Source organism: Polistes canadensis, unplaced genomic scaffold, assembly GCF_001313835.1.
Source record: "Polistes canadensis isolate GaletaPanama2010 unplaced genomic scaffold, ASM131383v1 scaffold_332, whole genome shotgun sequence".
NCBI classification, from domain to species: Eukaryota; Metazoa; Arthropoda; class Insecta; order Hymenoptera; family Vespidae; genus Polistes; species Polistes canadensis.
In genome coordinates this window covers 18,552-31,334 of record NW_014569879.1, presented here as the reverse complement: position 1 = coordinate 31,334, position 12,783 = coordinate 18,552, and the positions used below count along the sequence as shown (strand labels likewise).

The 12,783-nt window shown below is 30.0% G+C and overlaps 1 protein-coding gene across 1 annotated transcript in view; it reads left to right on the top strand.

Moving 5' to 3' along the window:
• Positions 1-12,783, top strand: part of LOC106791702 (protein Skeletor, isoforms B/C) — a gene marked incomplete in the record, with an annotated part of 48,534 nt that overhangs the window by 31,791 nt on the left and 3,960 nt on the right. Inside the window, 1 exon segment of the mRNA XM_014757561.1 lies at positions 12,441-12,679. Coding sequence (XP_014613047.1) covers positions 12,441-12,679 — 239 coding nt within the window.

Sequence of the window (12,783 nt, the reverse complement as noted above, 5' to 3'; positions counted from 1 at the left end):
CTACTACTACTACTACTACTACTACTACTACTACTACTACTACTACTATTACTACTACTATTACTACTACTACTGTTCTATAGCGGCTTACTATCACGCCAACTCTACTATCTTTCGTCTCGACTTTAAAGCGCCGCCGCCGCCACCGCCGCCATTTTGAAGGCAGATATTGTACGCGTTTACGATCTGAATCGTAACTTCTCAACATTGTTTGTGATATTACGTTATTTTAAATATCGATACTTTTATTTGTTCTAAATATTTTAGAGAGACCCGATTGATTTTCTTTTTTATATTTATGTTGGTGGATACCCATATCGTTCTAGGAAATTAGATTGGAATGATTGTTGTTTTCTATTAATTCCCTCAGTAATTCTATTAATGAGGGAATTTTGTTCGTAATCATTGTCAAGAAAATTTTATTAGATTTTTATTTGATACTAATTATTATCGAATTTGAAATCAAAAAATTACGGGTACTGTAGTACGGTGTTTTTGTGATTTCTATTATTTTTTTTTATTTATTATACTTTTATTTTTGGGAATATAAAATTATTTCGTCAAATATGTGAAGATTTTTTTTTCTAGAAAAAATTGATGCTCGCGTTTGCTATATTCTTTTATATTTATTATATATTTTTATTTTGTAGAAAAATTATTAACGAGTTTTTAAGATTTTTTTTTAAGGGAAGATTATTATTTTCTCTTCATCAAAATTGTTAACACATTTGTTAAATAAAATAAAAGAAATTGTATCGTCAAAAATAGAATTTCTACTGACGAAAAACAAAAATGACAATTATTGAATATCAAATTAAAATATTAATGATAAAATCATAATTAAAATTATCAGAATTAATTCTGCGGGCGATAATTAAATTTTATAAAAAAAAAGGTATTCCTTCGTAAATAAAATATGGACGTTAGGAAAAAGGTCAATAGACAAAAATTATTGAGCAATTAATATTTACATTTTTCGATTAATACGATACATATGTATATGTAAATAATTGATATTTCATATTTCGAAAATCGGACAACGCAGAACGTAGCCTTATGAGTTATCTTATATGTATGAAAGGTTAAAGGCCGTGATATTCCAGTGGGACGCCATTTTGCTACCATTTACGCTTCACTATCCCTTTGATAACGTACATACATAAGTATATATATATATATATAGATATATGCACGTGCTAGTTAAAATCAAATAGACAGATATATTACAGTACATTTGTGCTTCAACATTTTCAATTTAATTATTTACCCCTTTCAAAAAGAATAAAAATAAAATGTTACAAAAGAAAAAAATAATCACTTTATTATCAAGAAATAAAAGTTAATGTTTAATCTAATAATATGTTTAAAAAAAGAAATTTAAAAAATGAGAACAAATGCTGACCTTTGAATCAGTAAAAAAATAAAAAAAAAACAAAAAAAAAGAAAAGGGAGCAAAACGTTAAAAATAATAACCGCGTAAATTGAAATGACTCTACGCCCACTATTAATAGTTGCAATTTTATTGCGGTTTACGTTCGAGATATATCGTAGGTGTTACAAAAAAAAATAAAAAGGGTGATTTACAAATTAAAAATAAAACAAAAATACGCGCTGATGTATTCTAGTAGAGGATACAAATATTAGAAAGCATTTCATCTTGAAATCTCCTACGCATTCTATGAGTATCATTAATATTGCCCACGTGATTCAATTTGTTCAAATTGAGATACTCTAATGAAATAGAGTTTTTAGAAAAAACTAATTTAACAATGTAAAAATAAAAATAAAATACCGATAAAACACATCGAGTGATTTCTGAAATTGTGTCTCTCAGTGTTGCAACGAACAATTTCTTTAAAATTCATTCAACTACACCACTTTTACGAATTATTTCAAAAATTCAAATTTAAAATTATCATATAAATTAAAAACTCGGAATTTTCTTTTATGATTTCGTAATTGTTTTATGAATAATATACCTATATTATATGTACTTGTAATAAAACAAAAACAAAACAAAAAAAAAGCAAGTACGTTCAGAAATTTCTGAAACAAACTTTATTATTAATTAAGACGAGTATTATCAGATATCAGGTTGAGAGTGTATTGAACAGTTCATTGTCTGGTTATTTATTATTCAAATCTAAAGCTTTAAGATTGAACATAATAATAAGAGAAGGAGAGAGGGGGTGGGAAGGGGGAAGGGGGAATGGGGTAACATGCAGAGAAACTCTATGTAATTCGAACTGCCATAACAAATATTAACTTTGTTGCGTAAGCCGCTTTCACAACCCATAAGTATCAGCTTAAGTAGTTTCCCGATACATATACGAGTAGTAGAAAGTAGTATTAGTTAACTGCTAGCCGAGTGGCCAACATTCGGACACGCACATGATATATAATTACATGTTCCATAGAAAATCCGAATGTCGAGGTGACTGTTCGAATGAGAAGAAGTATCATATTATCAAAGTATATATAAATGTAACTGAGAGAGAGAAAGAAAAATAAATGTAATTTATTATAAATTCCAACGAGAATAAAATAATACCATAGAGAAAAATGATAGGAAGAGGTGTGTATCGGTTTTCCATGGTAAATTCGAAGATATTATTAATTGAGATATTTCTATTTTTTTTTTCTTTTTTGTTAAATATAATATACGCATTTACATATATATAACAATATGAAAAATTTATGAAACGAATAATACAATTAATAAAAATAAATTTACATATGATGTATACGTGATGTGCGTGCAAAAAATAAAAAAACTAAAAATAAAAAAGGAAAGAACCAAAATAGAGGAAGACGATGAAGAAGAAGAAAAATAAACATTTTGGAAATGAATGAACTAAAAGGGATGATGATATAAATACAAATAAAAATGGAAATAGAGCAAAAGTGAGTGAACGAGAGAGGAGAGGAGAGGAGAGGAGAGGAAAGGAGAGGGAGAGGAGAGGAACAGAAAAAGATTAAATTAGAGAGACATGGAGAAACTAAGCAAAGTGGAGCAAAGTTAGTACCGCATGCCTGACCGCAGGCGTATTTCAGTAGAAGTTATCATTTTTCGTAGTACGGAAGGAAGGAGAAAGCTCCCACCCCATCTCACCCCATCCCACCCCTAAGCCCCCCCCTTCTAGCCGACTCTTTCTTTCTCACTCACACTATCTATCTATCTGTCTATCTATCTATCTATCTATCTATCTCTCTCTCTCTCTCTCTTTGCCTCCCCTCTCTTGGGTAGTTTCTCTCCCCTGTGTCGACACTACGCGATTGGTCGAAAGCTTGCGAAAGTTCCAGGTATCCCGTAGGACCGCCCACTGGTCCTTCTGCAACGGCTGGCAAAGTTTAGTCATTCTCTCCCTTCTGAAACTCCTAGCTGGATAATATTCTTCCCTCTCTCTCTCTCCCTTTACTGGTGTGTAAGCGTTACTGATGATGCTAGGACAAACGCCAGTGCACAAGGAAACCCTTTCTATCCTATTTCCCTCTATACCCTCCCCGTCCCTTTTCCTCCGTTGGTCCTAAATAACAAAAATAAAAAAGACAAAAAAAAAAAGGAAAAAAAAAGAGATAAAAAATCTCACCGTGTTTTCTACTATATTTTTCAATCTTTTCAACATAGGACAAAAATTATGCTTGTAACTACTCTGCTTGCTTCTTCTCGTTTGAAAAATCTACCCTGTTTTTTCCTTTTTTTTCCTTTTTTTTTCTTTTTTTTTCTTTTTTTTTTTTCTTTTTTTCTTGTTTTGAAAACTTTTACTAATTACATTTTCTTTCTCCTTGTGCATTTAATAATAATTATTACATGGTTGAAGAAATAGAAACGCGATGTGCGAAGAATTGTTGTAAATATATTATAATATCATCGATATATATTAATTATTTGTTCGTTAATATTTGAAAGATTATTATTGTACGATAATAATCAATTTTCTCTAATAAAAATTTTACGCGAGACGTGTAGAAATGAAAAATGGGACAGTAAACGATACTGGAATCTCTTTAAACAATAATAACTAATCCTATTTCAAACGGATTTTATTTATCTTGAATTTTTTTAATAAAATTCTCGCGGTTTAATAATGATCATCGTACGATGCGAAAATGAAGAGAGACAGTAATTAACCCAATCGTTCATTAAATGCTAACCTGGATCTAAATACGAGGAAAGATATTAATTTTCGAACAAAATTTCACTGCTCCAATAATAATAATAATAATAATGATTATTAATAATAATGATTATTATTATTATTGTTCTAATATATAAATTTTATTGTAAAAGAAGAAAAATGATTTTTTTTAAATGAATCAAACTGTTCAATCATGTGATATATATATATTACCGTCAAAGCCGGAATTTAGTCATTGTTAGTAATTCCTCGGCATTAATATGAATGCAAAGAGCCTTCAGAAGAAGTCGAAAATACAACTTTTTGGAGAGTTTTTCCTAGGCATCGAACATAATACTTTGATATCCTATAGAATATCAAATTACTATTTAAACAACGTTGAAAAGAATAAATTCTCGGGCACAGACACACACAGCCATACGCAACCCCTCCCAATCAGAGGAGAAAATCAAATCACAGATTGCAATGCTTAGCTGTAAATTGTACAACTTTACTATTTCTTTGAAAAGTTTTGGTAAATATTTTTTATACTAAAAGTGAATAAATTTTAATGAAACTTATATTAAATTAAAGTAAATTCTTTTGTCTACGCGTAGAATACCATATCGAGTTATAGATTTAGCATGTAAAGTTCATAAAATATCGGAAAATGCAATGCTGTAAATTCTGCATCCTTGCAATTTCTTTGAAAAGTTTCGGTAAATATTTTTAATACTTTTAGCAAATGGATTTTATTATATATATGGTACCAAATTGATGATAATCCTTCTTTTGACCACTGGTATCACCAAAAAAAAGTAAGAAATTGTTTTTATGATTATATTCGTATTAAAATGTTTCGCATTGTGAGATAAATGATAAAATTAAATGCGTGTTCATTATTTTTTCACTCGATCAATTGTTATAAATTGGTGATAAACACACACCTGTGTATGTATATTATGTATACGTGTGCACCCACACACACATGCGTGTGTTTGAATATGGATAGATGGTTTCTAGTAGATCGATAGGCTATTACTATACTTGCAAGGTATGTGACATGTTGGATTAAATACGTCTCGCGATTCATAGGATTACGTCAGGATTACTTAATTAGTGCCTTCGCGCGCTGCCAGCTCGTGTCTACCTCGGAAACGACGATAAATCGGTTTTCGATTCTCACCTATTGAAAAATGTCCATTGTTATGTACCCCCCACCCACCGCTGCCCTTCTTTTTTTACTATCCCGTTCTCTTCGCAATAACTTTCCTAACAAATATTCCCTACATTTTTTCATTCTTTTCTTTTTCTAATTGTTGTTTCATATTATATTCTATTGTAACGAACAAATCATCCTTTTATATATTATATTTTATTCGTGTATTGTTTTTTTGTATAATATATTTGTATATTCTTTTTTTTTTCTTTTCATTTTCAATGATAAATTATTATACGAGTAATATGCTGTAAATAAATATATTTAAATAAAGGTATCTCCCTTCCCACCCCCTCTTTGATTACATCTGAACCCTTGTGAGTTACTAAACATGTTAATACCGATATTATAAACACGTTTAATATTATTTAGAAAAATAAAATATAAATAGAATTTCGTTGTCATCCATCTTTTAAAAAAATTTTAAATTATTCTTAAACGATTAATGAAAAATAAAAGAAAAAAAAGAAAAAAATTAAGCGTATAATTAGGATGAAAGAAGTAAAAGTATTTAACGGTGGCTTATTCAAGAAAAGACTAGGGGCTGGGATTTAAAGTTTCGGTTTCAAAAGTTCCATTAAATCTTGCGCCAAAGATATAGGAAAGAAAAAAAAAGAAAAAGAAGAGAAGTAGAAGAGAGGGAAATGGGTGGAATATGGGGGTGGGGAAAAAGGGGAGGAGGACGCGTGGGAATTTAGGGGGTTGAGTATATTAGGGTGGATAAGGGCTTTAGCAGAGATGCTCGTTTAATTTATCACGTACTTAAAGCTTAACGAAAAAAAAAAAACGAACAGCTTGGACGAAACGTTTCTTTTCAACTCGAAGTTCAGATCTGTCTTAACGTTATCTCGTCATTGCGAGAATCAAATTTTATTATATCTTGGGGGGTGGGGGGTTGTAAAAACTTGTTCGTAAAAAATATAGAAGAAGATTATTTGAAGCTTGTTAAAAAAGGTAATCTCGATACGATAAATTCGATATATTCTTTTTATTATTTTTATCAAAACTCATCGATCAGTTTATTTCATAAATGCGTGTTGGTTGCACATATATGTGTGTGTGTGTGTGCGTGTATAATATATAATTACAATCGATAATCAAATTTAATTTCTTTTTTTTTCAATATATCTAAAACTTAATCAAATTTTACAAATACGAAAGATGTGAATCAACAAGGTGTAGATTATATAATGGCAAAAAAAAAAAATGAAAATTAAATCGTGCACGCAAAAATCAATATTAAAATTATAATACCTATAGTGAATAATACAAACTTACACGAAATATAATACATTTATACGCGAATGTAGAGGGACACGTACACACACACACACACACCCTATGAAAAGAAAAAGACATCTAAACGCAATAAAATTCGTAACTCACAACCTGCTCTCTCTCTCTCTCTCTATCGTTCTCTTGCTGGTAGTTTCGATAATGGGGTGGGAAAAAAAGAAGGGGCGTTTCTATCTGGCCTAACGAGGCTCGATGTCTCAATTTCCGAAGTAACGTGCGTCTCACAACGGGGGTACGGGTGTGGGGGTGGGGGAGAGGGTGCTTAACTACGAGGACTCGTTCGAGAACACGAGGGGAACAAGGGAGAAGATGAGAGGGGTAGGGTACAACATAGGGCTGATAGGGGGTTGATAAGGCGTTAAAATAATATCGAGCTTGGACCGTACCATAAAATATCTTCCAAAATACACGTTAACCATCACCTCCCACACATTCTTTCCCACCCCTCTCTCTCTCTTTTTCTATCTGTTTCTACCTATCTTTTTCTTTTCTTTTCTTTTTTTTTCCTAGCTTCTCTTACTCCCACTCTTTTTTATTTTTTTTCTTCTAAATTATCATTTTTTCTCTCTGTTTACACATATACACATATACACAGAGATTCTTTCTCTTTTTCTCTTTGTAGTTTTTTCTATTCTTGTTTTATATATATCTCTGTCTCTTTTTATTCTCCCTATTCTCTTTTGAAGGAATTTATATATATATATATCGTTTGCTTTTCTCCCTCGTGAATTGTTTCTCGATAATATCTCTGTGATCCTCCAGTTTGTTAGGGGGATTTATTTGATTGAATATACGTGTGGCCTTGTGGTCCTTGGCTCGAACTGTGAAACTCAACGAACAACGATCTCTACCAGTTACTTTCTTTCTTGTTTTTTTTTTTTATTATTATACATAAGAATGTATAATAATATTATTTTTTGTATCAATCAAGAAAATGTGGTCAGGGTTGTGTTTTACTTTAAATGTTACACACCGCTGATACAGAATAGAATTAAGAAATTTGATTACGAATTAAAAAATTAAATGCGACTTACTTATATAAAAGTAAATAATAAAAGTTGTATTTTTTATTTAAAGTATTAAGTAAATTAATAAAAGTTAAAAAAAAAACGAATTCTTTCCGGTGCTTACCTTTTTTCTAATTTACAAATTTCACTTTTATCGTTAGACTCATAAGCAAAAAGGTCCACAAAAAATGAGGAAAAATAAGAAGAGAGAAAAAGAGAGAGAGAGAGAGAGAGATAAAAGGGAAATGAAAAATGTACCATTGCACGCTTTCGCGAAAGATTATTTCATGAAAAATAATTTGAAAGAAATCTTCCATGAGATCAGCCAATTGTGTAGGTATATATATTTGTATGTGTGTATGCGCCAGATTAAACAGAGAAGGGAAAAATATTCTTTTGCAAAAAGAATATCCTGCTTAACGAATTAAAACCTATCTCTTTTTAAAATAATCAACACGCATTTGCATACATATACATATAAATATATATATACATACACACACAGAGAGAGATATATATCAACTGGTACTGATGCAAAAACACATAAATCTGACTTATACGCATGGAAGGAACACACACACATGCATATACGTATATGAAAAGATAAAGCATGCAAATATAGAAAGATAAAGATAAAGAAAGATAGAAAGACAAACGGAAATAGAAATAAGGGAGAGAGAGAGAGAAAGAAAGAGAGGCGGGGGGGACAAATGAAAATAAAAATCTTTTTATTTTAGAAAAAAAGAAAGAAAAAGAAAGATAGACTGACGGATAGAGCAGACAACCGAATAGAAATAAAAAGAAAGAAGACAAATGCAACTGCAACTGCAACTGCAAATGCAACTGCATTTTGTTTTATTATATATTTCTTTAACTTTTTAACTGCAACTGCAACTGCAAATTCCCACCTTTATCTGAAAAAATGGAAGTTTGTCTCTTTTTGACTAGCCTATATACGCAACAAAAAAAAGAAAACAAACAAAAAAGAGGATAAACGAAGAGAAAGAAATAGATATATATATCAGCAAAAATAAAACCAATACACGTATACATACGCATATATTATCATATAGAAAGAAACATACATGCATACATATTTTATGTACATACATGTGTGTGTATTATACGAACTTGTATAAGTATCATACACCATACAAGTAAAACTAGTAAACCGTGTGCGATATATTGACATAAAACGCATTTGCGAAAATCTTCGCATATATAATAGGGTTCCCTATCTAAATCTAAAATCCAGGCTTAAGAGATAAACAGTCTATTAGAGGGTGGCACATACAACCCTACCGGGGATTTCTCCAAAGCTACGATATAACGACTAGATCAAAGGTATCGAATTGATGAGGGGGATATCATTTTCTATCATTTTATCTCTCTCTTTCTAAACTCTACCCCTCGCTCACTTGTATCAACCACCAAGATTTACTCCCTATTTAAAATTTCTTTTCTACTTTGAGGGTTTCCATCCTCTCACTCCTCCTCTATTTAACCCCTCACACATTTCAACGATTCATTTTACCGTTTCGATAAAATTCTTCTCTCTTATCGAAAGAAATGGTTAGTATTATAAAAAATAATAGTCTCCATGTTTTTTCATTTAATTTTCTATTGTTTTCTCATCTTTCTCTATCTCTTAGCGCAAATGGAAAAATTGTTAAAATTTAATTTTACATTACATAAATAATCAATCAATAATTTTGTTTTCTTATTGACATGCATAAGTTTAAAAAATGTCATGATTTACGATATATCATTAGAAAAAGTATTTAAAATAAAACATTGAAATAATAATGACTATTACTAGTATAGTTATCACGTGGATTTCTGTGCATATGTATTTGATTGCTATAAATGGGGGAAATGATCGATACTGTAACAATATGCAATTTAATAATTACGATAATAATACAAGTAAGAATTGTAATAATAAAAATAGGTAATTAATGTAAATCCATGGTAATAACATAATAACAATCATTCATACATATTAAATTATTCGATATCACGAATGTGAATCATAAATCCAATAAGATTATTTGATTTATTTATCTATACACATCTATCTATATCTTTCTCTGTTTCATTAATTTTATCAAATTTCTAATTTGACTAATGATACATGTATGATAATAGCGTTACGTATACAACAATGAATCATATAAAATTATTCATTATTTCTCTTCATATATATCTACATTTCAATTTATCTATATATATATATATATATCTACCAATTAGTCAATCTATCTATCTATCTATCTATCTATCTTTCTGTTACAAATTCCTATTAATTCTTAATTCGCATAATAATATTATACAAAAAAATAATATTACGTAGACAAATATGAATCATACAAGATTATTCAATATCCTCATATTATTTTTCTAAATATAATCCTTTCCTTATCTAACATTTTCTTTCTATTTTATCTCACTAATTCTTTCGAATTCTTAATTCCAATTTGGAAATCGCTTAGTTCGCGTCTCCTGGAGGAAGGGGAAAAAAAAATCGCATATTTATGAGCAACTGCTTCGCGCACTCGTTTTAAACCTGCACTATGTTTAACAACTTCACCATTTCTGTAGATTCTAATATTTGCTCGTAACTTCACACGCCTCTATTTGTCCTGTCTCTCTTTTTCTCTTTCTCTCTTTTTCTCTTTCTATCTTTTTCTCTTTCTCTCTCTCTCACACACACACACATACACACACTCACGACTAGCGGTTCTCACAACCGGTTATTCCTTGGTCCAGATTATATACGGGTTAAAGAGAAAGTTTTCGGTATTCAGGCTTCCCCCTTCTCTCCCCCATTCCCCTTCTCTCTCTTCCTCTTATTATCGAACTTAATATCTGAATTTCGTTATATTCGCTATATGATATTTATTACAAGCAAGTTGCAACATTTAGCCTATCGTATTATCGTTTCTAAACGTGCACGAACTGTATCCTATTTAAACAAAATCAAGAATAGAATTAATATACGTATGTGGTATATATATTTATATATATTATAAGTAATGAAAAGTAGGTTATAAGGGAATAATGATTGGTAGATCAATAAATAAATCGTAAGAAATAATTGATCTGGATTCACCCACGTTAACCCATATTCCGATATCTCATATGTATCGGATTCTTTTCTAGACAATCTAGAATCTTTTAAAAGGATATTCGAAAAGAGAGAGTAAAAATCAGGACACGTAGAATTTCGAAGGCTCGTCTCAACTCAACTCAGCTTGGCTTGAGTGAATAAAAGATGATATCGAGTGTAATCGGTATCTATTCACCTTTTCGAGTATTCTCTTCTAACGTATTAAAGAACAAGACGAGAGAAAGGTAATAAGCTTGTTCTACAATACTATGTTCTCTTTCTTACGCATTCCGATCGATATCCGAGTCCTCAATGTTACAAAGTCTTTCTTTAAATACGAAATACCTTAGTGAAATGGATTCTATCTTATTAATTCTTATCTTAAATTAGCCTCTCCCTCCCTCAAAAAAAAAAATAATAATATAATAAATAAATATAATAAATTCTCTTGTAATACGTAATATTAATTAATATTCATTTAAAATAATATACAAAATTGACATTAGTCTTCTTTATATAGAAGGAAAACAAATAATTTTAATTACGAATCATATAATTTCAATTTATTATTGGAATTTATTTGAAACCGATCACAACCCCCTACACACCCCATTTACGGTGCTCACATACAAGTAATAAAAGTTTCAATGATTTCGTATAAATTTGTTGGAGGTTTTAAAATGAATTGAGAAATCGACAAGAACCATTGGATTTTTTCCCATAAAATAGTCCCTAGGGGGGCTGGGGGAAAGAGGGAAAAGAAAGTGGATCTTGTGGTGGTTGAACGAAGGGTGAGAATCCGTTTCTCAGATTTTACGACGCGACGCCACGTTCCGCTTGAGAATCCTTCTTTTCTTTTTTTTCTTTTTACTTTCTTTTTACTTTCTTTTTACTTTCTTTTTACTTTCTTTTCCCTTTTATTTTCTTTCTCTCTTTCTCTCTTTTGCTTTTAGACATTTGACGGAACTTGAAATATAAACGACTCTAACCCCCTCATCGAGACGTCAACTTTAACGACAAGGGTAGGGGGATGATAGATCGACCTTTTTTCAACGACTTTATATGGGGATGTAAATATATACATAAATATATATGCATTATATATATATATATATGATATAGATTCGCAATGATAAATTGGATCACTCGTGAACCGTGTATGATACTTCGAGAATCGTTAAAATGATTTAAATAAAAATAAATATCTTTGATAAAAAATAAATACTTCATCTCGTTAATTGAAAATCCGGATCAAATAAATTATTTGCGAAAAATTATATAAGCTTAGATCTTATTTATGATCTTCGTGAAAAAAAAAGAAAAAAAAAAAAGAAAAAATAAAAACAGTCGAGAAGAAATTATGGATACAAAAATTTATTACGATTTAATAATAAACGAAAATCTTATTTTAATTATATTGAGAGGAATAAACTTGATTGAGTAAAATAGTATATAGAAAAAAAAAACCAAACGATTTTAATAGAAATTAAAAATACATCCTTAAAAGTGGTATGATCATCAATAAAAAAAAAAAAGAAACTATCACTGCGATCTTTGATAAAAAAAAAATTTGTACGATTATTAAAAAAAAAAAAACTAATAAAACTTTAAGTGTTAACACAAATCTAATTGTTTATTTGTTTCTAATAAATAAATTGTTCTTTTATTTTTTTTTTTTATTTCTATTCCAGGTCGATTTCGGTGACATTTTCATCCCACCGGATTTAGAGGTACCAAAGCCACGAGTGTTGCCTGAATTTTCAAGATTGGCACACGGCCTTCGTAGCGGTAATATCAGCATCCTTGATAGCAAAACTATCTATATTCCAAATTTGCATTACGACGGTGCTGGTCCAGATGCCTATTTTTGGGTTGGAAATGGCATGGAGCCACATATTTTGGGCATTAAAGTACCCAACGAAATAGGAAGGTCAGTAACAATAATTAAACATTTATATATAATACAATTTTATCATTTTTAAACTTGCTATCTAGTATAATTTTTCATTTTTAATCATTTCAATTATATATATA